The sequence below is a fragment of the Rhopalosiphum maidis genome, chromosome 1 (genome assembly GCF_003676215.2).
Source record: "Rhopalosiphum maidis isolate BTI-1 chromosome 1, ASM367621v3, whole genome shotgun sequence".
Taxonomy (NCBI): Eukaryota; Metazoa; Arthropoda; class Insecta; order Hemiptera; family Aphididae; genus Rhopalosiphum; species Rhopalosiphum maidis.
In genome coordinates, this window is record NC_040877.1 from 50,309,096 (window position 1) to 50,336,954 (window position 27,859).

The window sequence follows — 27,859 nt, forward strand, 5'->3', positions numbered from 1 at the left end:
ACACACCAACTTTGCGGTTATGTTAGGTTACTGTTTTTAGACACGGATACGGATTTCGTACGTATTTTTATTTCATATATTTTATATCCATGATTCCGAGGTTCATCCTGCATAACTCACCAACCGGTATCAGTGATCAGTCGTATAACACTATTCACTACAGTATCAGATAAAAAAATATATTGAATGATGTGTTTAATTCGAATTCGTTGATTATGCCATTTTGGTTTCGGAGTAACAAAACCAAGTTTACTTAGGAGTTTTGTGTTCAGTTAAGAATAATCCATCATTGTACAGTATTAAACTGTTTATTTTTAATTTTAATTTTCCTGTATTTATATAATATATTTAGTGGTATCTAATATATATTCTTTTTAACTGTGTTACACAATTAGGGATATGTTGGACATATTTTTTACCAAAGCATATTTATTATGCTGCGCAACATTATTACTCGTTTCATGGACAGAAAGTAAGTGACACTCAACATGAATTAATAATTAATAATTTTTAAACATATCTATCAAACAGGTAAAAATGTGGAGTATGTGACTTGTGGAACTGTTGCAAAATTGTACAATATCGATCTTAAAGTAAGGTTGCATTCGCACGATGTTAAATATGGTGCAGGTAGTGGTCAGCAGTCTGTAACTGGCACTGATTTGTCTGAAGATATTAATTCACATTGGGAAATAAAAGCACAAACGGGAAAACATTGTAAAAGAGGGTAACACTATTATTAATCATAGTTATTAAAGTTATAATAATGTTTATTATATTTAACATTTTAGCGAGCCTATTAAATGCGGAAGTATAATAAGATTTACACATCTAACTACCAAAAAAAACCTTCATTCACATCTATTCAGTTCTCCTTTATCTGGCAATCAAGAAGTATCTGCGTATGGTAATGACGGAGTAGGAGATTCTGGTGATCATTGGTATGCAGATTGCAGTGGAGACTATTGGGAGAGAGATGATGATATTCGATTAAAACATGTAGATACAGGAGCGTAAGTTAAAAATAATTTTAAATTTATGATAACATTTTTAATTAACATTGAAAAATAGTTACATAATCATTGTAAAAGAGTATTAAAAAATTTCATCCTTATGTAAATAATAAAGTCAATGTTATAAATGATTTAATATATTTTCAGATACTTAATGGCTTCAAGTTTATCATATGGTCGACCAATTAATGGACAAAAAGAAATTGCTGCTGTAAAAAATCCAGGACCATTTTCAACTCATTGGCGTGTAAAAGAAGGCATATTCATTCACAAAGACGAACCAAATGATTTTCATTCTGATTATCTCCACACAGAACTATAATATTATTCCATTTAAGTATTGAATTATCAATTATTTTATAATTTTGTAAATTTATTAAGGACTGCACACTGTTTATAGTAGAAAATATAATAAAATATGAACTTCCTTAAAAATTTAAATTACTTATTAAAACAATGTTTATTGTGGTGTATATTATGTTTATTATTTTGATTTTAAAAGTTATGTAAAAAAAATAATGATACATAAATGCTAAAATAATTTTTATTTAAAAAATACTTTCAATCTAAATTTGTGTTGTACATACATTTACATATTGTATTAAGATTAAAAAGGTGGATACTAATAACTATTTTTATCTATTAGTGTTGATTTTGTATTGTATTTTTGTTGTAAAATAAATATACTAAAATTAGATGTTTGAGTAGATATAACTAACAATTTCAAGAGCTCAATAAAAAAAATAATAATAATAATAATAAAAACATAAACTTAACAATAGAAATAATTTTAAAAATAAATAAACTAAAAATTTATTCTAAATACTCCACCTTTAGTTAAAAAATATATACACGGAATATTAGTTTATCCGCTTAGTTGTGGCTAGTAACTAACATATTTTTTCTTAAATTATTGACAGTTAACATATGATATAAAATGTAAGTTTAATTTGCTTATTTAGTTAATTTTGAAACTAATAATTTGATTATAAAATTATATCTGATGGCAGCTAATAAACTTATACATTTTGATTCTTGTTGAAATAATGAAATAAAAAAATAAAAATAACAAAATATATTTTTTTACAATATTGTGATAGAAATATAAAGCTATTCATCATGATTCATGATTAAATCATTTTTAATTGACCTATTTTAATTTTATTCCGTTTCTTCATCAGCAATCTGGAAAAATTAATCAATTTTCTCTATTAAATTAAAAATATAGTATATAATTCACTCAATATAAGCAAATTATTAAATGCATATTACATTTACTTTTATTAAGGAGTATTATTAAATTAATTTGAACTTAATTTTATTTGTTATTGTTACAAATTAAATATTATTAATAATAATTTATATATATCATTGCTTAAATACATACATTATATAAATTAGTTATAGGTTATAACTTAAAACTTAAATCTTTTATAAAAAATTTGAATAAAAGAAATGTTATAGAACTTTTTAGGAAATATTTGAAGAAGAAAGAAATAGTCACGGATATCCAAACACCAATAGTTAGGTAAAAATTAAATAAATGAAGAAACTTATATAGAAAATAAGCAATTATTGTAGTAATATTTTAATGTATTGTGAATAAGTTTAAATCATTATTAAGTATTCTATATTAAGGACACGGGAGTGATATAGAGTGAAAATAATTTTTGACAAGCTCCAAAGTCAATCAATATTTAGTCAATTTCTTTTTGATAATACTGATATAGAATAAAACAAACTATAAAATTTGAAGGCATAGCTGACTAAGTAACTAATTCTAGTAATAACCCAAAATGCTTTACAATAATATAAAATAAAGAGTAAGAGTAGTTTAAAAAATTGAAGAAGTTTAAGAGAAAATAAGACTAAAAATATTGTTTATATTATAAACTAAATTAATTATAAATAATAAAATTTCTTTTATATTGTTCATTTTATAAAATAAATTAATAAGAAACTTTAATTTAAATTAAATATAACATTAGTGTGATATAAATTGCAAAATATAATTATTATGCTAAAAATAACAAAAATCAAAATTTAAGTTTAAACTTTTATTTTTTTTAAATTTTGAACATTTTTACACACAATATTTAATAATGAATTGGACAAAATTTGAAACATATACTAGGAAGCATAGTTTTGCCAGCGACAAAATGCACAGGTACAGCAAGTATTTTATATTTTGAAATTTAAACACCAATATATAACAATTATTTTATTTTTTATTAGTTTTTAGTATCGTTTTAGAATATTTGTAGATTAGTTTTATTATATTGGTATTAAGTCTTGATTGTCACTATAACTTTTCAAATTTACTCTTTAGTATAAAGAATATATTCCTTGGTAGTTAAGAAAAAAAAATTGCCGGACTAAAAATAAAGACAGCATACTAAATTTAATTTAAAAATAAAAAAATTAATAAAAAATAAAATTAATTATGTGTTAAAAACGTTTAAGAAATAGTATATAGATTAAGGCAATAATGCAATAACTAAGTATACCCAGGGGCGTCATTTGGAAAGGATCAGGGTGTGCGATTGCACCTCTTACTTTTAAAATAGTGTCAATTAGTCTGTACACTGATAAAATAATGAACGATTATTAATATAGTTAAAATAACATTGGTTATAAACGGATATTGTGCTATATATTTTTATTGTATTTCAGTTTTTTTTGATTTTTACTATTTATGTTGATGCATTGATTCGATCCAAAATTTAAGAAAATAATTAGTAGCAGGATAAATTTACAGGATACGTATTTTTATATGGACTGGTGGTAAAATTTCAAAATGGCTTACTTGATGCCTCGTATACCCGGAAAAAAACCTAAAATTACATCCCTGAGTATTCCTAAGTTTAGTACTTTGTTTTTGCATTTTTGTTGTTTGGTTAAGATAAAGAAATGTTAAAAATTATGACATTTATATTATAGTTTTCTTCTCGCTTGTGTGTCCATCAAAAAAAAAATGGATAAAATTTTTAAGCATACTTGGTTATTTATTAGAGCATTTTTTGGTAGCTTGTAAGGCATTTAAATTTTAAATCTAGATTCTAAATATCATTAGATAAGTATATAAATTGAATACATTTTTGTACTAGAGATTTTTTTTAAGTAATTCATATTTTTTATACCAACTATGACTTCCTCTTAATAGTTGATATTGTAATTTATAATAACCCTATAAACATAAACTAATAATACGTAGATAGAAGATATTTATAAATCTCATGCTAATAAATGGATTCATCAAACATCAAAGATAAAATTAAAAAGAGTATTGTGAGTAAACAGTAATAAATTTATAATCACCATATTCCAAGAATCTATTATAGTTATTAACTTGAGTGTTATGTAAACCCACCAAAGGTCTATGATACCTCCTGACGTGTGAAATATAGACAAATGCAAATATTAAATAAGGTTTCAACTGAATAAACTAAATTGTTATTAGAAAGATCAAGCAAATTAATATTGATATTTGATATTGTCTTTGAATTATTCAAGTATACACTACATTTCATACAACATAAATTAAGTATCATGTTTGTCGGTTATAACTAAATTAGTTATTTTTCATTTTAAATACTTTTATTTTAAAAATGAATTTTTGCTATAAATTATTCTAACTAGAAAGCAATTAGACTAATAAAAATTATACTTAGGTGATCATAAAATACAATTATCTTTAAAAAACATTAAAATGTAAAAATTAAAAAATATTTAATTAACAAACCACTTAACATAATATTTAAATTATATAAAATAAAAATACCTTGTGTAATCCATAAAAAAAATTGTTTGTAATTAAACTATTAACAATTTTTAAATCATATTTTCGAGTAAGAAAATATAATTAATATGTCATAAGATAATCATTATACATGATGCATTTCAAAATCACCACTATATTAAATTGAATAATACAATTTTAAGAAATTCCAATAGTTTTTTTTATAACTTTCTGGTTTTTCATTTTTTTTTTTTATCTAAAGACCATAAACCAACCATAACCGATGATCATGTAGATTAGTAGTTATTTTTATTGAAAAAAAAAAAAAATAAATAAAAAAAAGCACTCAGTAAAATTCTCCCAGAAACTCGTTGAAAAATTTCATGAATTTTTAATTTTGTACATTACAATATTGGAGTATTAAAAATAAAATTAAAATTAATAACTTAACAAATATTTTGAATTAAATAGTTAAGAATATTTGATCTGCTTTCAATCAATCATGTTTCCATTTTTCTACAATCTTTTTTTGTGATGAATCTATCATCTATCAAAGTTCTAACTAATCTTCAGATGATACCATTCTTGTTCTGTTTGTTCCTAGCACAACATGAATCAATATTCATACTATTTACAGATACAATTTATAAACCCAACTATTTTATTACTACAATAACTAATACAGTGAAAAAAAATGTATTATTTTAACAATTTTTTCCAAGGATTTCTTTCTGATTACCTTAAAAATCTTGGTAAATTAATTATGTGTACATAAAAAGACAATCAATAAAAAAAACTGAAATTATTTAAATCATTTCAAACTGTATAATTTGTCTTTAAAATATATGTGACATTTTGTAATGTATGGCTAAGATTTATACTAAAGTAATTAAAAAATATTTAAAATAAAAGAAATGGATAAATAAGTAATATAAAAAATATATATATTTATAAAACAAGTTATTTCAATATTAACTATAAACTTTCATTGTTGAAAAAAAATAATATAAAGTAATTAAAATATAAAAATATTATTATTATATCTGTAAACAAAACAACATAATAGAATACGGCCAAATATAAGTTCTGAAGAAAATATAAAAACATGTATAGGTGTATTTTTTAAAATGTGCAATATGTTTACTCTTATTATTTTAGTTACATCTCTTATAAAGGTGATAAATAGTGTTAGGTAAATATATGATTAATGAATTTTGTAATATGATTTGATTAAAAGCGAAAATTAGACCTTAAATGTACCTTATTTAAATACTTGAAAGCAAAGGTTGCACAAACCCCAAGACCAAATACAAACAAATATGGCAGAAATTTGAAATTAATGTTTGGTTTCTTCTTCATCAAGAAAGATACCATGCTTAACTTCTTGTCGGAGTATGGTGGATATTTTGCTCTATATTATAAAAATTTGTTAAGATTAATAAAATTGAAGAAGTAAAACAATAATATTGTGTGCTACTAACGAAGAAAATGATTCTCCAATGATGTTGAAATCTTTGATCAAACAGCTTTTCCGATGTGTAAATGTATCAAAAGTATGTTTTCCATGGTAGGCTCCCATTCCACTAAGACCGACCCCTCCAAATGGTAGATTTTCAACTAAATAAATTTTTAAAAAACATAATAATAATACTTATTACTTATTATTTTAAAAATATTATATTTTAAATATGTTAGTATAACATAAGAAAATAATTATTTTGAATAGGCAATCATTGTATGAATAAAATAAATATTTCAATAAAAAAAAGGTTGTTACAAAACTTAAAAGCCATTAGATATTAAACAGGGCTAGAATACTTGCTTGCACAACAAATAACATATCTATTTCTTACTTAAAAAAAGCTTGTTAGTTTTTATGTAATTAATAATTAAGTGAGTATTACACTATTTTGTTTAATAAGCGTATGTCACAAAAACACAATAAACACCTAACCATTTTTAAATATAAACTAAAACTAAATTATTTTATGGTGATTGAAAAGCCAATAACAAAACCTGAAAATAAAGAATAGTATAAATAGTATACATTTATTATTTTTAACATCAAATCTATCAGAAAAAGCAAATTATAAATATTGTATATAATCTAGTATAAACATAAAATTATTTTAAGTTGACTTATAATGTTAAAGATCACAGAACTTGATTAATTTTTACCTCTATTACATATCCAACCCAACTAAATAGTGCATATCCAAAACTGTAATTTTCTTAGGGAAAATAGACCTATATTAAATTTAATAAAAAAAAATGTATTCAACTATCTTTGTTTAAATTCAGTAGTTAAGTGGTTAAAATAACAATACATATATTTTGTAGAAATATATTTTTAAATTTTAAATAACTATCCAAAAACTTAATAAAAAATGTTTTTGTAGGTAAAATAGATTATCCAATTCAATGTTTGAATATAAAATCATAAACTTACAGTTTTGAAAGTGTTAAGAAGTGTAGCCATAGCACACATGAAACAAGCAAAGAAAATACAACTTCAATTGTTTTATAAATTAAAATAAATAATTACAATAATATAGTTATTAAAATGAATTTTTTACTAACACAATATTTATTATTTTTAATTAACTCAATAACACATACATATTTTCTCATGCCAAGAGCAGCTTTAAAAAACATACTACTGCACACATGGAAAATAAATTACTTACCAGACACATGTACTATAGTATCATTGACACAAACTCCACCAGCTTTCACGTTTTCCAACATGTTGTCAATGATTGCTTTACTTTGAGTAAATACGTATAAAGCCAATGGACTATGATTTCTGTATAAATTTAGTAATAACCGTCACCATAAAAGTAATTTAGTAAATGTCAAAACCTCAAAAATATTATTCCAAAAACCAATATATTATTTTGAGACAAGATACTCTCAAACTATCAATATTCTATGGTATTTATTGCAATTAAAGTAACATACGCCACACGATACAAATAAAATATTATATTGTACTATGTAAATGACAAGTTTTAGTAGTTAATTATATTAATATTGTATGATTAAATAATTATAATTAATTTGTGAATTCATCAATGATTATACTAAAATATTTTTGATATATGATGACCAGAATTATACTACACTTCTATGTACACAAGCGATACTATAAAAAGAACAATTTAAGAAGAAATCGTTATAAGGAAAAAAAAGAAACTTTCTGAAATGTCTATTAATGATTATTACCGGCATAATGACTAACGGTGTCATTTACACAAAATGATCCACTAGAAGTTTGTCTCATAAATAAATTCTGCATTTCTTGGTCGGAAGAGAATACATATAACGTTAATGGTTTACTCCTGAAGGATAAAACATAAATATTTATTAAAATTAAGTATTTAAATATTAAGTAATTTGCCATCAGTATACTAAGCATATTAAATTGAAATACAATACAATATAATAATTCATAATTTCTATAAAAAAAATGATAAAATACCTGATTTATATTTTTTTAACACTATAATTATAGAATAAAACTGTAAATTTGAAAATTGCATTTGATTATTTAATATTAATTGAATAAATGTCTTTTTAAACTGTATTAAGAAACATCACTTTTTGGGTACATACATTTTAAATTTATAATAAATTGTAGGGTTTAATTTTAAGCTTATAAAATATCATATTAACGACAAATAATATTTGGTTAAGTTCAAGAAAATGTATTCAAAGAAATTAAAGGAATTAAAATATAAACTTATTTTATATATTTTTTTAAACAACTCCAAATAATGGTAGTATATTTGTTTATAATAATGTGTCCAATTATTAAAATCTAAAAGTTGAATAAAAGTAAATAGATATAAGGTAAGGAGATAAATTTTTCTATTCCTAAATATTATTACAATGTGAAATTGTTAAGTTTGATTTGATGACACTTAAGATCAAACTCAATATTAAAATGCTCGTGTGTAATAAGCTAATAAATGTATGTACTTTTTATAAATCATTCTGTATTAAAAATTCTAAAATTAAATAATATTGAATTAAAAATTTAAAAAATGTTATTATTATTATTTACCTGCTGTTAATAAAATTTATAGCGTCATAAGCATTATCCACAATTACAATTGGTAAAATAGGGCCAAAAATTTCTTCTTTCATTATAGGATCTGTAGGTTTCACATCAGTCAATATTGTTGGTTCAATATAGAGATCTTTTTTATCGTTTCTACCACCAACTGCAATTGATCCACTGTTAGTCATCAAGTCTAATAATCTCCTATAAACCAAATAAAAATGTAATATTTTCAAGAATATCTTAGCAAGTATAATTTAAATGTACTTACACAAAATGTTTTTCAGAAACTATTCTACAAAAATCTGGAGAATTTTTTGGATCGTCAGTATACCAGGCCTTTAACAGTTGCTTAGCTTTCTCGACAAATGTATTTTGAATTTGACGAGTACATAAAATATAGTCTGGTGCAATACACGTTTGTCCAGCATTAATACATTTTCCCCAAATTATACGCTTAACAGCAATATCCATATTAACAGTGCCATCAATATATAAGGGGCTACAACAAAAAAATACAAGTCATTATCAATACACTCTCATAAAATAAATATAATTTAATAAGAAAAAATATAAAAATACCTTTTACCACCTAATTCTAATGTAACAGGTGTTAAGTATTCATTTGCAGCAGCTCTGACTATTTTCCCTACAGATGTTGATCCTGTATAGAAAATATAATCAAATCTTTGTTTAAGTAACTGAGTTGTTTCTTCTACACCTCCTAAAATAACTGGGAAAGCATCCTGTAAAATATTAAAATTAATGTAAAAACAAATGGATAAGTATGAAATAATGTTCTTTACTCTGTTGAGATATTTTGGTACTAGCTCAGCAATGAGTTTAGCAGTAGCTGGAGCTATTTCAGAAGGCTTTATAACAACACTATTCCCAGCAGCTATTGCACCAATCACAGGTAACAAAGTAAGCTGTAATGGGTAATTCCAAGCTCCCATTACCAATACAACTCCATATGGATCCTTATGTATTAATACATCATCCATTATATTAATCAATGGCTTATCAGGCTAAACAAAATATATATACATGTCAACATTTCTCAAAAAAATAGTTACCGTATACATTTTAGTATTGTACACACCCTTTCAGTTTTCATCCAGGATTCTATTGAACCTAGAGCGTTGATAATATCATTTTTTAAATATTCAATTTCAAACAATACTGCTTCTTGCTTGCTCTGTTCAAATAAAATTCAAAGTTGAGAAGTTTTTTTATTTTTATAATATTAATTAACAGTAATTCAAACAACCTTTCTTAAATCAGAAGCTAGGGCTAATTGTAAGTCTGAAGAATTTTCATTTAAGAGTTTGAGAAGTTGCCTAAGGTGATGTTTTCTGAGATGTAATGATTTTGTTTGGTTACTATTGAAAGCTGTTCTAGCTTTCTCTACAACCTAGATAAAAGAGAGATGTTTTTGTTAATTTGACTATTGAATACAGTAAAATACTTCTTAAAAAATAAATAAAAAATACATACATCTGCATAGTTAGCCATTATGTCGTTAGTTGTTGTACCTGTAAAAATCCATAAAATTATAATAGAATTAACATTTAAAATTATGAACACAATAAGGACAATATGATTTAACAAAAGTGATTTCCATTTTAAATAAGTACATAATACATATTGTAGCTAACACTGTCACTATCTATGTAGTATATCTACATTATACATGATTGCATATCAATAGGTAAATAATTTATAGAATATTTTTACCTAGCTGGAAAGTGTGGTGAGCTATTCAGAAAGTAGAAAAAAATTGTTTTTGTCGCCTTAATTATTACTTTTAATAAATCACTACCCTACATTCATTCTTTAATACGATATTGAGATTATAGATGTAATACAATCTTGTTATGTATTAGGTAGGTATATTGAATCATGTCATCATAGATCAACGAAATAGAAAGTGTTTTTTGTTTTTGTTTATTACGTTATGTACATTGTTATTTGTTGGGCCGTTACTTCATAGCCAGTACACCGTTTCGAGTGTTGGTAACACGTTAACTAAATTTGAACTAAAAAATAAATTAAACTCTACACACGTCACAGTAGATTATTTATATTCTGTGATCTTCTCGTAGACTAGGTATACTATAAGTATACTACTGTAGTTATAGCACGGCTATATCTAGAGAGCCTTGATTTATGGTAATATAGTCAAATCTGTCAGGTTGTTGGACTTAAAAAGGAACAATCAATCATTCATCGATGTTATCACAGATGAATTTCGGAACATGAAAATGTATTATACTATGATAATTGAAGCATTGGAAATTTGGAAATCTTAAACAGAGTTTAAAATTAAAAACGATATAATTTAAAATATTAATAATATTTAATATACTATATACATTATATACTTACAGATTACAACCAGTCTACAGTATATTAGTATCAGAGTGAACGATGATGATAATAGTACTATCGGATTCAGATATCAGCGATATCGCACGAATTAAAAAATATAGCAATTGCACAATCCACAAGTCGAAGAGCACTGAGTAAATAAGTAGCGAGTAGCGAGTTCTAAGCACACGTGGACCGAATAATTTAAAAATATAAGGTGTTTAAAATGCGATAAGAAAATTCCAGATATCTAATTAGTAATTTATAATAATAAAATATTACACTTGCACACTATAAATATTTAGTTAATACTGTTAATAGTAAGCATTAGTATGTTCCTCAAATTGTGTATGTCTATATAGTATATAGTCGATTTTTAGAAAACACGTAGATACCTAAAATAGATATTAAAGGGAATGAGCAATGAAATTAAATAACAAAATTAGCAATGAAATATTATAGTAATATTCATAATATACGTCATTCGGCGAAGTGCCACGACGAAATGGTAACTGGAATGATTTGGAACCGTCAATACACTAATACAGCGAATGTAAAACAAAACATAAATAAAATATATATATATATATGTATATAAGTTTATGTCAACCGTGTGTATGTGTGTGTGAGTGTAATATCTATATATCAGCTGTGGCCTGTGAGCAGTGAGTGTAGTGTTTGTTAGTTTGTTACCTCTCACGAAGTCACGACTCAATGCCGGTAGGTTGTATAATGTAGGTATATAGTATGTGATATCACTATATATTTTTATAATCCAATTATCTCACAAAGTAACAATTATTATTTTTAAAGCAATAGCTAGTATACAGAGTGATTCACCAAACACGCTCACCCCCATTTTTGTTCATTAATAATAAATTTAATCAAACTCTGATTTTTGATATTTTTGTATGTACACTTAAGAACCATATTTTCAAAAATTAAACATTTTAATAACATTTACATTTTTAGTGGTCTCCCGTGGTGATACCAATTTTTTTTTAATTATAATTTTATTAAAATCATCCAATTTTTTTTAATGTGAGGAAATTATTTCTGCAAATCATATACATTTTATTTATACAATTATGCGTTTTAAGAGAATGTAGTCTCCGTCTTACACACGTGCGACAGCAAATTTTCGTTCACCATTTTCAATATTGTACTGTTAATTTTGAATGTTTTGATATTAGAGTGATCTAACCTATTATAAAATTTAAAAGTAAAATAATTATCCAGGGCCTAACGTAGCCTATTATTGATATTATTATTTTTAAGTAAGTTATGATCTTTTTGAAATTGTACATTTTAAAATGATCATAACTTACTTAAAAGTAATAATATTAATAAAAGGCTATGTGCGGCCCTGGATAATTATCTTGCCTTTAAATTTTATAATAGGTCAGTTTACTCTAATATCAAAAATAACAGAACAATATTGAAAATGGTCAATGAAAATTTGCTATGTCGTACGTGTGCAAGATGGAGACAACACATGCGGATTTTACGTCCTCTTAACTTTTAACGGTTTTACTATGGTGAGTAGTATTTAAAATGATAATACCTCCAGTGTCTATATTTGTGTGAACTATGACATACTTTGTGCACTACGAAATTACAAATGTGCACTACAAAAAATAAAAATGTGCACTACCTTAATAGTAGTATGATTGTCTATGACTATCTGCAATCATACCTTGAAAGTAAAATATACATTTTTTTTATAAAATGTGCACTACAGAAAATCAGAAAAAATAGCCACTGTTTATCTTTACACTTTTACAATCATTACTTATTTAGTATCATCAGTATGCATCATACTATATTACTATGTATTGACATATCGCAGTATTACACCAACTACCGTGGTGTCAGCAACGTAGTATTCGGTGTCGACTCCGTATGCTGCTGCGCGGCGTGCAATTTAACTATCTAACAACAATAATTATTATCTATGATATTGAACAACGGACATTACTGCATTATAGATATATTTATATGATTTAGCTCCATTACACCATAATTTTTTGAATAGTGTACACTATTTAATTAATTTTTACAAAAAGCCATCTAATGGCCAATAACAGTAAAACAGTAATATCTTATTTAATATATACCCAATATACATTTTTTGTTTTTCCCAATTATTTCTAAATATTTTAAAATTACAATTATTATTGTATTGAATATTTCAATAATTTGTTTCTCCAAGGTTAAAAATTTAATAAATTTGATACCAGAAACCACACATCGAAATATTATTTTATTATAAAGTGTTTTCAGGATTAAAACACATGATACAATTTGTAAAATTAATACATTTTTCGCTGTACTTATAATCTAAAAATAAATAAAATAGTTTAAAAATATTGGAAAAAAATAAGCCGATTATTATTCATTATTAATGATTTATTAATATAACAAACGCGATGTTAATATAATCTCACACACACTGCACACCTGACACCTGTACAACATGGCATATTGGAAGATCTATATGACTATACACCATTTCAAGTACATTTCAAATGGAATATCTGTATATTGGATATAAAAAGTATAATATAAAATTAATTAATTTTAGTAAATTTGTGGAAATTTAAAAAATTGCTGCATACGCTGAGATTATTTTAATAATTTTATTTATACATTATATAATATACCTATACATATTCTACACCAAAGTATACAATTAGAGAATGGATAAGTTAGCAAGTGTTATATATTTAAGTTTATACTTTTGTAGGAGTATAATTTGGAGGACATTTACCCTACCATAAAATCAGTGATGGTCAGTGTGGGTGGGAGGTAATGTACCAGTATTATAGAATAATAAACAACTCAAATCCATTTCTTACCGGTCTTAATCTATTGATTTTACAGATTTTTTTTTATAAACAGCAGTTTTTGGCATATTTTGGGGACCAAGATCAGTGGATCGTGGATTTTCTAGTAAATCCACAGGCTTGGCAGTCACACCACTATACTGTTTAAGGGATAAAAGATATATACTATATAGGTTTAAGTGTATAATTAATTTTAAGTATTGTAACTTGTAAGGGTATTATTATAGAATTTGAAATTTAGATTTAATTCAACTTCAACACTATCAAATAATTCAAATTTCAGTTTAGTATTTAAATTTCTGGTAGATGGGTGTAGCCGCCGTGTAGGTAATTATGAAATGTATCGGGTAATACGGAATTGGTCCCCGGGTCTTTTAATTATTGTTATTATACTCTTCGTAATTCATAGGTACAATATATGTATGTTTTATATTAGTACTAGTATCTCTGTGGACTTCGTTGATCGATGCAAAAATGCAGGTGTTAAATTTGGTTGAATGCAACATTTAACATAATTTGAATGAATTAACAATACTTTTGGTTTTCTGATTTTATGTGTGAATATACAAAGCTTTTAGAGTTCCTACTCTAGAACAAGCAACTTATAGTTGCTACGCGAACAAATGTTTGAATTTCAAATAAATTCCAGTACTAAAAGGCAAATTAAGCGTCCAAAGATAATTAAGTTGTGTAACACAAATATCATCTATATTTTCGTCATATCAACTTTACTTTTTACTAATAAAATACTAGTTTCTAATAATAATTGAAACTGTTTTTTTCATACGTGTTACCATGGTAAACAACAAATCAACAATAAAAAATTGTATTTAATATAATTAATATAAATAAAATATATATTTGTGAATCAGCGAAAAAGGGAAATGTAGACAGGGTTTTGACGGAAACCGGATATTCTTAAACAGGTTTCACTATATATCAAAATTCAAAATCTCGTTTCAATATTACAATGTAATAATTAACTCATATAATTAAAATTAATTATCCACATGAATTATAAACTATAGTTCTTATTTTCTTAAAAGGACACTACACCTGCATGTGCTGTCTCCGAATAACAAATATAAAACAGCACAAATTGTTTTGCGCGGAAAGAACCGAAAAGGCTACAGAGTACAGATGCTACAGTCATAACTAAGAAACGAATTTTTCACCATATAAAAAAGAGAACTTTGGCTGTGAAATATCGTTTTTATTTTTTTGATATCAAACCTAAAAAAAAGTTATTCAAATTGGAAAAACACAAAAATAATTTGTTCTTTTAAAAAGAACTATTTTCGTAATAAGTGATATCAAAAATATAAAAACGATATTCGAGATATTTCACAGATAATGTTCTAAACTATATTGTATATCAATTTGAAGTCCAAGTATCACTACACCCTGAATGGTTTTCTCTCGCACAAAAAAGTTTTTACTATATTTTACATTTGTAAAATATGGAGACAACACAAGTGGGTATAGGCGTCCTCTTAAATTAAAATGCATATTAGGTATATTTAAAAATAATTTTGTACTAAATTTGATTAAGTTTGTATTAATTAATTTAGTTAATAGTTAATCAGATTTATTAAATTAAAAAAATGTAATTTATTATAGATTAAATTGATTACAAATTTAGAAATATAACTTGTTATGATGATTATAAAAAACTTGAAAAAGTCTGGAAAATTATAAATGTTGACAATGTTGTCAATTTAAGGTAGCTAAATAGGTACTTTTTCGTAGTATCGCAGTTAAAAATATTAGACACTGTATCTTTGATGTGTTTTTCGTATATACCTAAAGCGGCTAAAGCCACAAGCCATTCACAGACGTAAGAATTTATTTTTTATTTATTTATTTTCATAATATGTTATAGGTATATTACCTATATTATCTATATTATACTAACAAATAACTACAAATCATTAACTGTATTTTTATAAATTGTATTATATTATGATAGACTGTAAGCAGAATAATTAATTTTATTAACGTTATGTACAATTTTGTCGAATTAAAAAAACATTATTCAAAATAATTTATTTAACCAGAGCCATAATTATAATTTATTAACATGACTCAGTGTCTGATGACTATTGTGGAATTGTGTGTCTATATATACATAATTAATTAAACTATGAATTATGTACTCTATAATATGTATTATAATGAGTTTGAACTTTGAAGTTCTTTTTTTTCTTTATTTTAAATATACAATCTATACATAGGGGCACAATAAGTATATATGATAAGAGTAGGAACATATATCGTATTAAGTATTAATTAAATAAACAAGTTTAACAATTAATAAAAAATACAAATATTTACATGAAACGCTTGATGTGAGAAGCGATCCATTAATGACACACACTGATGATTACTAATTTTTAAATTATTATAAAGGGAGGTCAAAAAAGTCACGGCACCAATTACGTTTGAGACGTCTGAGAGGATTACCAGGAATGGAAGGAGCTGTCTTTGAAGTTTAAAACAAATATATTTATAACAGACAGTGTTCGGCACTCCGGTCTCTATTTAAGCTTAATATCATTCTACCTCTCTGCACTATTTATTTTTTTAAATCATATACTGGAAAACGTTTTTTTGTCACAAAAGTTGGCTCTGAAATTTTAAATTTGGCCTCAATTCTAGCTGGTGTTTCTCAATGAGCCATTTCTTCCCCTAAATAGTTTAATATACACAGCCGATCAAGCAACCACTTCTCAAGTTTCAGTAGCCGACTTAAATGTATTTGTATCTGTATTTAAATATTAAAAATAATTATGACATAAATAAATTTATGTTTAATAAAAAATTTCACGCGTAAATCGTATATGCCTTTGAATAGTTAAAATCATGCGCTTTTTGTTATTCTGGCACTGCGCGCAATCGTCTACCTAAAAAGGTAAAACGCGCGCAATCATACTCCACGGCCGTCAAATATTAGCTGATTGATAAAGGTGCTCAGGTTATTTAGAACATAACATAGATAATAAAAACATGGTAAAAAATTCAAAACCTTGATGTGAGAAAAACCACTGTTATATACTGTCTACATTGAATATAACAAATCATTTTCAAACTTGATAATTATTTCGTTTATATATTGACTATTGAGATTATAGATATATGTAGATGATTAAATTTTATAACAAAAATCACAAAATTTTGAGATTCAATATTTTTCATCAGGGAGGGCTAGGGAAATATTTAGGGGAGCCATAAAATACCCCTCCCTAAATAGTCGCGCCTATGTTTATAATTAATAAGTAGTTATAAAAATAGTCTGCCACCTGCCACTACGTTTGAATGAAATATATCGTAATCTGAATATCGCATTGCTTTCAAATTAAAAATGTCACCTCGGCAAGCTATCAATCGATGTCTGTACTTTGTCTGCCTTTTATTTTTAATTATTTTAGATCAAAATTTTTTAGACGTTATATAACTTTACCCAATATTGAAATTGAGGTAGTTTAGATATTATTTAAATATTTTGTTTTATTTATAAATATAGAATTAAAAAGTGAAGTAATATATTGCAACAAAGTCTAAACACATGCATACAAAATAAATATAATATTCCAACTTACATTAACGTTATTAATGTTATTATTACTTATTATATGTATATACTATATAGTATTAAGTGGGAGGAAATACTGGTGATACTACCTTCATACATATATTATTGCACTATTAAAATAATTCAATTATTTAACAATTTCTATAACTTGTATGTATACTTTTTCATGTACAAGCATCTCACTATTACTAGTTTTCCTTCCGAGATCAACATGAAGGCCATCATGATTTAAATTTTTTTTTTTAATTTTCAAACGACAAAAAGGAGAAATCATTGACATGATTATCTAGGTGACTTGGTATAATTTCTATATGTATAGTATGTACATATTTCAAAAAGTTATTTCTTACATTAAGGGATTTTCAAAAGTAGGTATAATAGTAAATTAAATATTTAAATAGAACAATATCCATGTAGTATTATTAAAATGATGGCACATTGTAGAAGATGTATGTTCTTTGAGATACAAAATTAAATTCATAATGTTTTAATCCAATTTGTGAGTATATTATATGTGTATTGTATGAGTATTAAAGTTTTAAATTAACTCAAAATAGTAGCTTATTTTAAATTGATATTTGAGGTGAAAAGTGAAATATTATATTAGTTTTACCTACATAATAAATTCTTATATCCATGCAATTTTAAAATTCTGGAATTCAATAAAAATACACGCAGATCGTACCAATGTGTTATAAACAAATTTTATAATTTAAATAACTCCTTACATAAAATATAAAGTATATATATATAATTAAGAGGATGTCATACCCCGACACCAAAATGTGTTTTCTTTGGTTATCTTCGTATCTCATATAGGTTTTTATTAGTATTATCGTTTTAAAGTGAGTTAGAACTATGTAAAATATTAAAACTTTAAAATACTCATAACTCCTTTTAAAATTATAATATTACTAATACCCTACGAGATACTCTATATTATATTCTTACATTTAAGATTGATGATAGATATAAGTTTACTCTTGCAACATAAAATGGATTTTGCTTAACACAATTTGTCATTTTGTTTGTTAATAAGACGAAGACCTATATATGCAGGTATGCTATTATCCTCTTAAGATAAAATAACAGACCAGTATTTGCAATAAAAGACGTGTTCTAATAAATTATAATATAGTATTGATAAAATTGTTACTATTAAAAGAAAAATTATGTTGAGATTATTTATGTATAAATTGCAGTTTGTTTTAATACCTTATTAAGTTTTTTAAAGTTTTCACATTATCATAAAATTATAAAAATACTATACTATAACTTATTTGTTATTATAAGCAATAAAATATACATACCAGGTATAGAAGTCGTCGATGTAGTTATGGGATATTCGTGAGTGAATTTATTAAACACGATACCTAGAAAAAAATAATAATATAAAAACACTATAGGTATACGAATGCGTTTACATTAAATGTATATTATATGGTTTATATGTACAAGGTACGTAAGAAATCTGCGGTCGAATTGAACAATTGTATGTGTTTATAGTTATAGTTGATTGAAGTTTTTACTCAAATAATAAACAGGATATAGCAAAATGCAAGGAATGAAAACCGGCTGATCCCACTATTCACTAACAGGTCACTGTTTGCCTTGGAGCATGCGCAAATGATTTAGAATCCTATGTTTACGTAAAAATTCAAGGGCGATTTTTACCATTTAACAAGACATAATATATAAATTTAGTGGCTTATAACGACTTAAATATTACATACAAAATATTATAAATAATTACAATCTTACATTATTTTTAATTGAAGGTCAATTATATTTAAAGTTTTAAATTACTATTTTTTGATCATTTATTTTATTTTTAAGTAAACTACACACAACTTTATTATCGACGTAATTTCATACATGAATACCTGACTATTTAAAAGGGAAGAATATCTATATTATGCTTGATATTTGAATCATTATTTTTTAACGTTATCTTTTCAATCTATCATCAATTATAATTCAAAAATTATAATACATAACATTAAAATATGTAAGTTGGTTATTGACATATAACTAAATAGCTAAATAGCTTATTAGGTGAATTTCAAAGAAAAATGTCATCGTTAAAATCCGTACACTTTTATAGTTGTATATACATTAATTCCGCACAGTTTTTATAAAATTAAACTTTTCAATACCACATACACTAATATGTATCAAATATCAATAATCCATACATTTATCGAAAAACACACTATCGTTTAAAACCAGTTAATCATTTAATCAAAATCATTAGCAATGAAATTAATTTAATAGAATATTTTAAAACACTACAAGATGTAAATTTATTTCAATTTAAGTATTATCTACTATACATTATTTATTTTATCTTATTATATATCTTAATATATATATATACTGAATAATTTGAGCGACAGTTGTTTAATAACAATAAATGTTTAATTTTTAGTTGTTAATCAAATGTGTGCGGTATTGAACGTTGTAAAATATGCGCTTATGAATGGTGAGATTTGGCGGATTTTAACGATTGAATACGGACAGTACTCAGGGAATTCAATATAGGCAATATTCCATCTTATATTACCGGTTATGCAAATATTGATATTATATTATGCGTTCTAGACTACCCCGTATTATACAGTGATATGCTTCCACACATACACGTAACATACTTATTCAACGAACAACTCGAAATCACAAAAATAAAACAGATTTTATAATTAAAAATCGTAAATTCATAATCTATAGTATACTACATAAACATAATGACTTCAGTTTTTTATAAAACGAATAATTAATTGTTATGGATACCCGAAAATTACAAAGGCCTATGTATTTCCATTCTACAAAAAGATGCTATCAAACATTATAAATGATAATACATGAAATTCAGTGTTAAAAAGAGTAAAAAAAAAATGACTATGCAAATTTATTTGATGCCATTGATGCCACACAAAACTCTAGAGCTTTTTTACTATCTAAAATAAGTGCTTCATGCTTGATTTTAGAACTATTACATTTTAAATAATTATTATCAAAGAAAAATTATGTAGCAATTAAAAAAAATAACAAACAACGAATATAACATAGACATAGAGGTGTAGGTTCAATAATAACAATAATAAAAAAAAAAAACAATAAAAAATTGTAAAAATAACAGATATTTACGAAAACAACGATTTTGTTTTAAATAATCTGGCTTAATACAATGAAGACAAATCAGATAACACATACTATGTACTATATAGTATGTTAGATTTTATGTCTGTATAAGATATATCTTATACATACAATATGTAAATTAATTTGAAAGTAGCTTAAATTCGAAAAATAATGCAGATATTGTATTGTAGTTTTTTCAATTTGATATATAACTAATAGCATACCTTTAACAATGATCTACAATAAAAAAAAGTCAAAAACCATTTTGTAGTTATTTATTTGTAATATGGAGATAAAAAATAATTATGATATGGTTAAATTTTGAATGTACTAAAGAAATTTATATTTCAAAAAATATTATGGTAAATTTGTATAGTTTTCACACTTTGATAACTAATTTGCTAATTTAATAGACCATAAATAACACACAACTAGACATACGTCGAAATTTCCAAAGTTGATGTATAAATCTTAACAGTATATAATTCAATCAAAGAAGCTCAAAAAATAAAAATAAATAATAGTGTTACACATTTAATGATTATTACGATTATTTATTATCATTATTTAACATAATAAACATCATAGTTTGTGTAATTGATTTGTTTAGACAAATATTATTTTTATTTTTAAGTTATGTTTAAATTATTTGGCAAATTACGCATACCTAACTATTATTTAACGTGGACATTATTAAAAAAAAATATAATTTTTTTAGTATTAATTTTATACTGTTACCTGATTACTGGCAAAATTTACATGATTTAAATTTTACCTGTTTTTTTCCAGGCGGAGTTTACATTAAAAAAAGGTACGACTTGTTGACATGCGCCCGGTGCTATAATGTAAGGACTAACAGTTAACACTGTCTGCAAAATCAATTGTCACACAAATATTAGATAATCATAAGTATGAGAGTAATTGTACAGTAGTCATACTAGAAAAATAAAACATAGTAGATAGTATGTATGACTTAGACATTTTAAAATAATATACGTCAGCAGACTAAAAATTTGCTTTTAATAATACAAATTAATTAATTTTTTTTAAATTTTTTAACGTATTTATTAGTAGTCAACTTAAATCACTAAAAATATTTCATGATTTATATTTCTATTAAAGTAATTAATTTTTTTATATTAGTATACAATTTCAATTTACGGTACTTTAATTAATTTTTTTCGAAAAAAAATTAATTATTATAGTAATATTATATTTATAAGTTTATAACATATTCAGTATGTATGGTAAAATACATAAAAAATGTTAAAATTTAAGTGATCACGAATAATGTTTATTATTTAATAATCCTTTTAACGGGAGGACTCTTCACTCAGTCACTCTTGTTATTACATTTTTTATTTTCCCTCGTGTACCATCAAATTCACAAATTGAGTGCGTTTAAGTTCAATTTATTTGTAACAGATTGTTAAAAAATAAAAATAATAATAATAATATAAATCTCATCGTTATTCCTGGATTACCTAAATATATGTATTTTTATAGAATTTTAAATTTAATATGGCAATCAAAAATGTATAATATATATACTTATTACATTTTTTTTTCAGTATGAACGATTTGAGAAATCTTTTATTATATTTTCAAGCCTATAACTATAATTATTGAACATTTAAAATGTTTTTGACTAAAAAATTATTTGTAAATGTTATTAATTTGATGAATTTTGTCAATATTTGAATTCTAAAAACAAAAAAATTTCTTTCCCTCTTCCCCCCAAAAAAGTACCAACTAGATCGAATTAGCTACCAGAAACTACTCCTAAAGTGTAGTTTAAAATTCAAGCAATTTTAAAACTCTAAAAGGTGATGCTGTCATAAAAAAAACACATATACCTATGATAAAATCAATACATTCATTCGCTTATTAGGATCTAAATATACCAAAAATATACAACCATAATTTGTATTTACAAATTCAAATTTTTACAAAGTTTATCTCTATCATGTAGTAATACATTTTTAATACCTATAAGGTCTGACAATATAATACAAGGTTTCTCATAAGTTTTTTTTTTTTTTTTACTGGAATCAAAAAAAAAAGTTTAATTAAGGCAGTCTTTAAATTTTTTATGAGCTATTGAAGTTCAAATTTTAACCTTAAATATTTAAACGAAAAAATAACAATTTTAGACGGAATCACTAGATGGCCACTTCGACAATTCACAAATCATATTTTTTCATCGCGTTCCATTTACATTCAATATAATTGAATAATAAGTTATTGTTAATTATAAATTCTTTGAATAATGACGAAGAGAACTTAAAATAATTCATTAAATTTTATTTATACAATATACATATTATCATTAATTCATAGAACAAACCATACATTATTTTTTTCGTTATATTATATAACTATGCAAGTCACTGCTAATTTAGTCTTTAATTAATCGTAGTACAAAGCTGGTATGCCCGAATGCGCCCCTGAACCTATTATGGGTTGAGTAATATAAAAATAAATATTATTTTATTAATTAAATAGTTATTTATAAGACTATAGCTATAATAATAATCCATAAGTGTAAAAAATTAGTAGGAATATGATATGACCTCTTAGAAGATGATAATTTGCCTACTATAGTCTATGATGAATGCTTATTATTTCAAATAACTATATATTCTACGTCTCTATAATTGTCAAGGAAATTAAATTATTTGCTTTATTATCTAAGGTAAATAATTTTCTATAAACAATATTATATCTATTGACAATTGTGTACAATTCATATATTTTTTAAATATGAGTAATTAGTATAATAGATAAAAGATACATTAAAATACATATTGGTTAATTTTTTCACAGTAATTAAAATTTTGATATACTTTAAATATACGTAATTAATACCAACCTTAAGTTTTTTTTTATCAAAAAGGTTCTCTGATGGTCAATATTCTAAAAATATACTAATTTGTATACTATACCTACCTATTATTAATAAATTAGAATATGAAAAAATATCAACTGTGTAATTAATAAGTATTTATAACCTTACCTAAATTATATATTATTATAAATCATTAATATTAATGAGTTGGTTTGATATATTTATAATAAAAATCAACCTTAAAATTAAAAGGAATAACATATAGCAAAAATGATTTTATTCAACAACAATAAAAAATAATATATGTATACAAATTTGGACTTTGACCAATAAATCTTCGATATAATTCAATGTTAAATGTTAATGCTCATAGACGTTTTACTAGTAAAAGGTCTATGATATTACTATTATTAATTCAATAATAGATTGCTAAAATTCAGTGCTTCTCAACAGAGTTGTCACAAAATTTAAAAGAAAAAGTTAACTTTATTAACTTAAAGTTATTTTTAAAAAATGTCAATATTTCATTCACTTACAACTTAAAACAAGATATTACTTTACTATTTTTTAAGTTTCTATTCAAACTCTTTATAAATAACTTAATTAATAACAATTGTATTTATGATATTTTATTCTAGTATTTTTCTATATTTTTTTTTTCGTTATTTAGAACGAATTTATACAGGTTATAAACTTTTTGGACTGATAAGTTAAATATTTATTATACCAATATAAAATTTTCCAGTAATTTATTTTGAATCCTTTGTGAGTTTTGACTATAATATAGTAGGTATTTACTCACCATACATCATTATATACTATATTTTTTCATTTTTTTATTAGTTTAATAAAGTAATATACAATATATACCTAATACAATTTACAATAAGAATATAATATGCTCTTGGAATAAATATTACTATTATTATATACGAATTCATTTATAAAATGTACTAAATTAATAATAAACACATACTATTTGCACGGAAACTTGGATGTGAGAAATCATCCATTTATAACTAACTCTTTTTATTTAATAGTGTTTTAAATTTTTAAAACGAGGGAGAGTTAAAATGGTCACGAAACGCTTAAGAGGACGTAGAACTCACATGTGTTGTCTCCATCTTGCACACGTGCGACATAGCAAATTTTCATTCACCATTTTTAATATTGTACTGGTAGTTTTGATATTAGAGTGAACTGACCTATTATGAAATTTAAAGGTAAGAAAATAATCCAGAGTCCCACGTTGTTGCACGAGTATAAGACGGAGATAACACATGCGGGAACTACGTCCTCTTAAACGGTTGTGGAAGCGTTGGTAATGATTTTTAGCTTCTTCGTGAACTAGGTTGAAAGGAATAGTATTATTTGAGACATAAGCTGAAACATTGACTAGTTTTATGAGCCCTACATTTCGAAACGTTTGAATTTATTTTAAATTTGATTTTTAGCATTTCTATAATTCCACATAGGCACATAGCTGGATTACCGCATTTCTCAACTGGTTTAATGAATGATTTATAAATGAGTAGTTTATTGTTGATGTTGGTGTGTTTGTTATTATCATTAATAAATATTTTGAATAGTCTATACTCTATACTACAAATAACTTTAAAGCATTAAATTAGATTGCTGTTTTTTTATGACATATAAGTGTCGCAAAAATATAGATAGCTTTTAGCCATTATAATATTAGTATTGAAATGTATAATGAATTATAAAGCAGGTGTCGATATGATAAAAACTTGTTTTTAAAAAGTAGCGTGTTTCACTTTCACAATAAATTATTTATAGCCATATTAAAAAGAAATAATATGGATTATTACTATGAGGTTTCATATCAGCAGCAACCTGTAGCGTTTATAGTGTATACTTATAACTGCTAGTCGATGAAATCATTTACATAATATTAATATATTAAATTATTATATGGCGTGTAGTCTACTGTCTAGTTATACGAGATGATGTAACAAACAAATTTCTTTTAAGGTAAGACATATAATTCTTAAATTTTGATAGTTTTGTTTTGCTTATAATTAGATCTAGTTAATATTTTGGAGTGAGGAGTCCTTGTAAAATTCAATATTATTAGAAAAACAAAATTACTGAAAAATGTAAATATTAAGTAAAACTAGTTACTGTTTTGTTTTTTTTTGTTGTAAATAAAAAATATTAATTGTAACAATTTAAATCATTCTACTATTACCAAAATTATCATTTTCTATTTAGACTAATTTTTAATTGTTGATTTATGCATTTAAAGATTTTGAGTTTTGTAGTTCAAAATTTATAAAATTATCAATTTGATTGCTATAGTTAAACAATTGAATACAAAGTCTAAGTCGATCTATAGCATTATTAAAATAAATATAGAAACTATAAATATGCACAATTTTTTTGTATAGATATTTGATTTACTTGAGGTGTTGTTAGTGAAAAATTTTCTCCACGAACTATTTATGAGCTGTAAAATATATAACCTTGTAATCTACATTTACTTATTGTTTTAAAATAATAAGGTGTAAATATATTTTAATATAAAAAAAACAATGTAAATATTTGAACATAATTAGATATTTGACACAAAAAACCTTGTGTTAAATAATAAACTTCCCGGTGGCGAATTGTTTTAAATTCCTTAGAACAATATTTTTTTAATAACAATAAAATAATAAAATAATTTAGTCAAAAGTCGGTGATAAGTAAAATAAAATATTCCTGTTTTTTTTTTCGTATTATATTATTTTTAAAAGTACCTACTTAACCAACTGGGAGTTAATTAGGTACTTTTAATCCCTCCACTCCCTCTCAAAAACACCAATTACTAACTAAATTTGCTACCAAAAACTACCATTGAAGTTGAAGATCAGGGCATTTTTTCTTCTATAAAAATGTGATCTAAGTTCTAACAAAATAATAGTATGAAAAATGTTAGCATAATACAATAATAATAGAAACATATATAATGCAATATAATATTATTGTCCAATGACATTAGAATATTTACAATCTATGCTACGTGTATAATAATAAAATACGATATAGAACAGACTAACAGAGTAAGCTTCTGCACAATTGACGTTTCAAACGGCGCGTTAGATATCCAGGGAAATATTTCCACGAGAGTTAATAAATTAAAAGGTTTGTGTGTGATGATAATTTTGAGTGGAATCTAGGGTAGGTAGTGGTGTTTGGAGACTTGTTGTTGTAGACTACGACTCGTAGTGTTTCGATTTTTAAGTCAGTTGGGGCATGTCGTTGGGTATGTACCAGGGAACAGAAGTGACAAGACAAAAGACTATATTGACTGAAATCTTAGATTATTTAAGACTGAAATGCATGTATAGTACGGATTTGTGAAGGTTTGGCACAACCCCAAATCTGAATAGCATAAGCCTGCATGGGTCTTAGACTCTTAGAAATGATTTGGAATATCCGATTTAAAAATGTTTTTGTGCTTTTTCTACGTTTTTATAACTAATGCATTTTAACATAATTGCATTTTTAAGGACATAATTTAATACTCTAAACCCTCTGCCTTCTGGTAATAATAAAGGTGAAGTACTTACTGTGAGGTTCAAGGTCACTATCGGAAATCACGACCTCAATCAGATTATCATCTTCTGAACCGCGAACACCGTTCGCAAATTCCACGTGCAGCGGCTGCAATTCGTCTTCGGCCGCGGTCACTTGCAACAGCACCGGAATCGTCGTCTTTGTTACATCAGACATTTATAACAAAGGTATCTTTACAATGTTAAAAAAAATAAATAAATAATAAAAGTGAAAAGCGATCAAATGCACGACGGGTTAATAGTATCGATATTATAAATATATATTACATATTATGTATTATTATTATTATTATTACTAACTATATTATACAACAATATAGGTAATATTTTATTATATTTTTACATACACATAAACGCTCGAGATTCGGTCGTGGCGAAGTATAAAAAATGTATGTCTTACACATAAAAACAGCTAACGGAGACGAAAGTAAAGGAAACGCACTGCCAAATGGTCGAAGAGCCCGAAGAGGAGTAAAATAACAGTTAAGATAAATAAATAAATACGCACCGCTTGATCAGTGTCGTTCCGCAGTGGACCGGTTCGGCGGTATCGTTGCGAAAATCCAACAGAACGGGTGCTGTATTTAAGATTAATAAGGTCTTACTTTCAAGTTAGAATACATTATTACTATTATTATTATTATTATTATTATTGTTTGGACGGTTCGG

General features: G+C 24.8%; 2 protein-coding genes across 10 annotated transcripts; one reads left to right on the forward strand and one right to left on the reverse strand.

Moving 5' to 3' along the window:
* Nucleotides 1-111: 111 nt before the first annotated feature.
* LOC113561092 (stromal cell-derived factor 2) lies at nt 112-1,440 on the forward strand. 3 transcript variants are annotated; one of them, XM_026967311.2, is made up of 5 exons: nt 112-291; nt 396-472; nt 532-727; nt 792-1,013; nt 1,161-1,440. In XM_026967311.2, exons 2-5 carry the CDS (start codon nt 400-402, stop codon nt 1,333-1,335), a joined length of 666 nt encoding a protein of 221 aa, XP_026823112.1. In that variant the 5' UTR covers nt 112-291; nt 396-399; the 3' UTR covers nt 1,336-1,440. The 3 variants fall into 3 exon arrangements, with proteins under 3 accessions (XP_026823112.1, XP_026823111.1, XP_026823113.1); XM_026967312.2 differs by having other exon boundaries at nt 116-271; XM_026967310.2 differs by having other exon boundaries at nt 113-472.
* A 48-nt stretch (nt 1,441-1,488) lies between these two features.
* LOC113561088 (aldehyde dehydrogenase, dimeric NADP-preferring) lies at nt 1,489-27,770 on the reverse strand. 7 transcript variants are annotated; one of them, XM_026967301.2, is made up of 14 exons: nt 27,699-27,769; nt 27,185-27,362; nt 18,934-18,996; nt 10,313-10,350; nt 10,086-10,229; nt 9,918-10,013; nt 9,622-9,843; nt 9,398-9,561; nt 9,087-9,317; nt 8,819-9,019; nt 7,978-8,093; nt 6,234-6,369; nt 6,013-6,163; nt 1,489-2,198 (listed from the first exon to the last, which is right to left on the reverse strand). In XM_026967301.2, exons 2-14 carry the CDS (start codon nt 27,345-27,347, stop codon nt 2,175-2,177), a joined length of 1,749 nt encoding a protein of 582 aa, XP_026823102.1. In that variant the 5' UTR covers nt 27,348-27,362; nt 27,699-27,769; the 3' UTR covers nt 1,489-2,174. The 7 variants fall into 7 exon arrangements, with proteins under 7 accessions (XP_026823102.1, XP_026823100.1, XP_026823101.1 ...); XM_026967299.2 differs by lacking the exon at nt 1,489-2,198 and having other exon boundaries at nt 5,817-6,163; nt 27,699-27,770; XM_026967300.2 differs by lacking the exons at nt 1,489-2,198; nt 27,699-27,769 and adding an exon at nt 27,538-27,650 and having other exon boundaries at nt 5,817-6,163.
* Between the last annotated feature and the right edge of the window lie 89 nt (nt 27,771-27,859).

Coding starts and splice junctions, on each gene's coding strand:
- LOC113561092 (XM_026967311.2), top strand. CDS start 400: ATGTTGGACATATTTTTTACCAAAGCATATTTATTATGCTGCGCAACA. Junction 473..531: donor ACTCGTTTCATGGACAGAAA/GTAAGTGACACT, acceptor TCTATCAAACAG/GTAAAAATGTGGAGTATGTG. Junction 728..791: donor GGAAAACATTGTAAAAGAGG/GTAACACTATTA, acceptor TTAACATTTTAG/CGAGCCTATTAAATGCGGAA.
- LOC113561088 (XM_026967299.2), bottom strand. CDS start 27,347: ATGTCTGATGTAACAAAGACGACGATTCCGGTGCTGTTGCAAGTGACC. Junction 9,844..9,917: donor CCTGGATGAAAACTGAAAGG/GTGTGTACAATA, acceptor TATTTTGTTTAG/CCTGATAAGCCATTGATTAA. Junction 6,370..7,977: donor CACCGTTAGTCATTATGCCG/GTAATAATCATT, acceptor AAATTTATTTAG/TTGAAAATCTACCATTTGGA.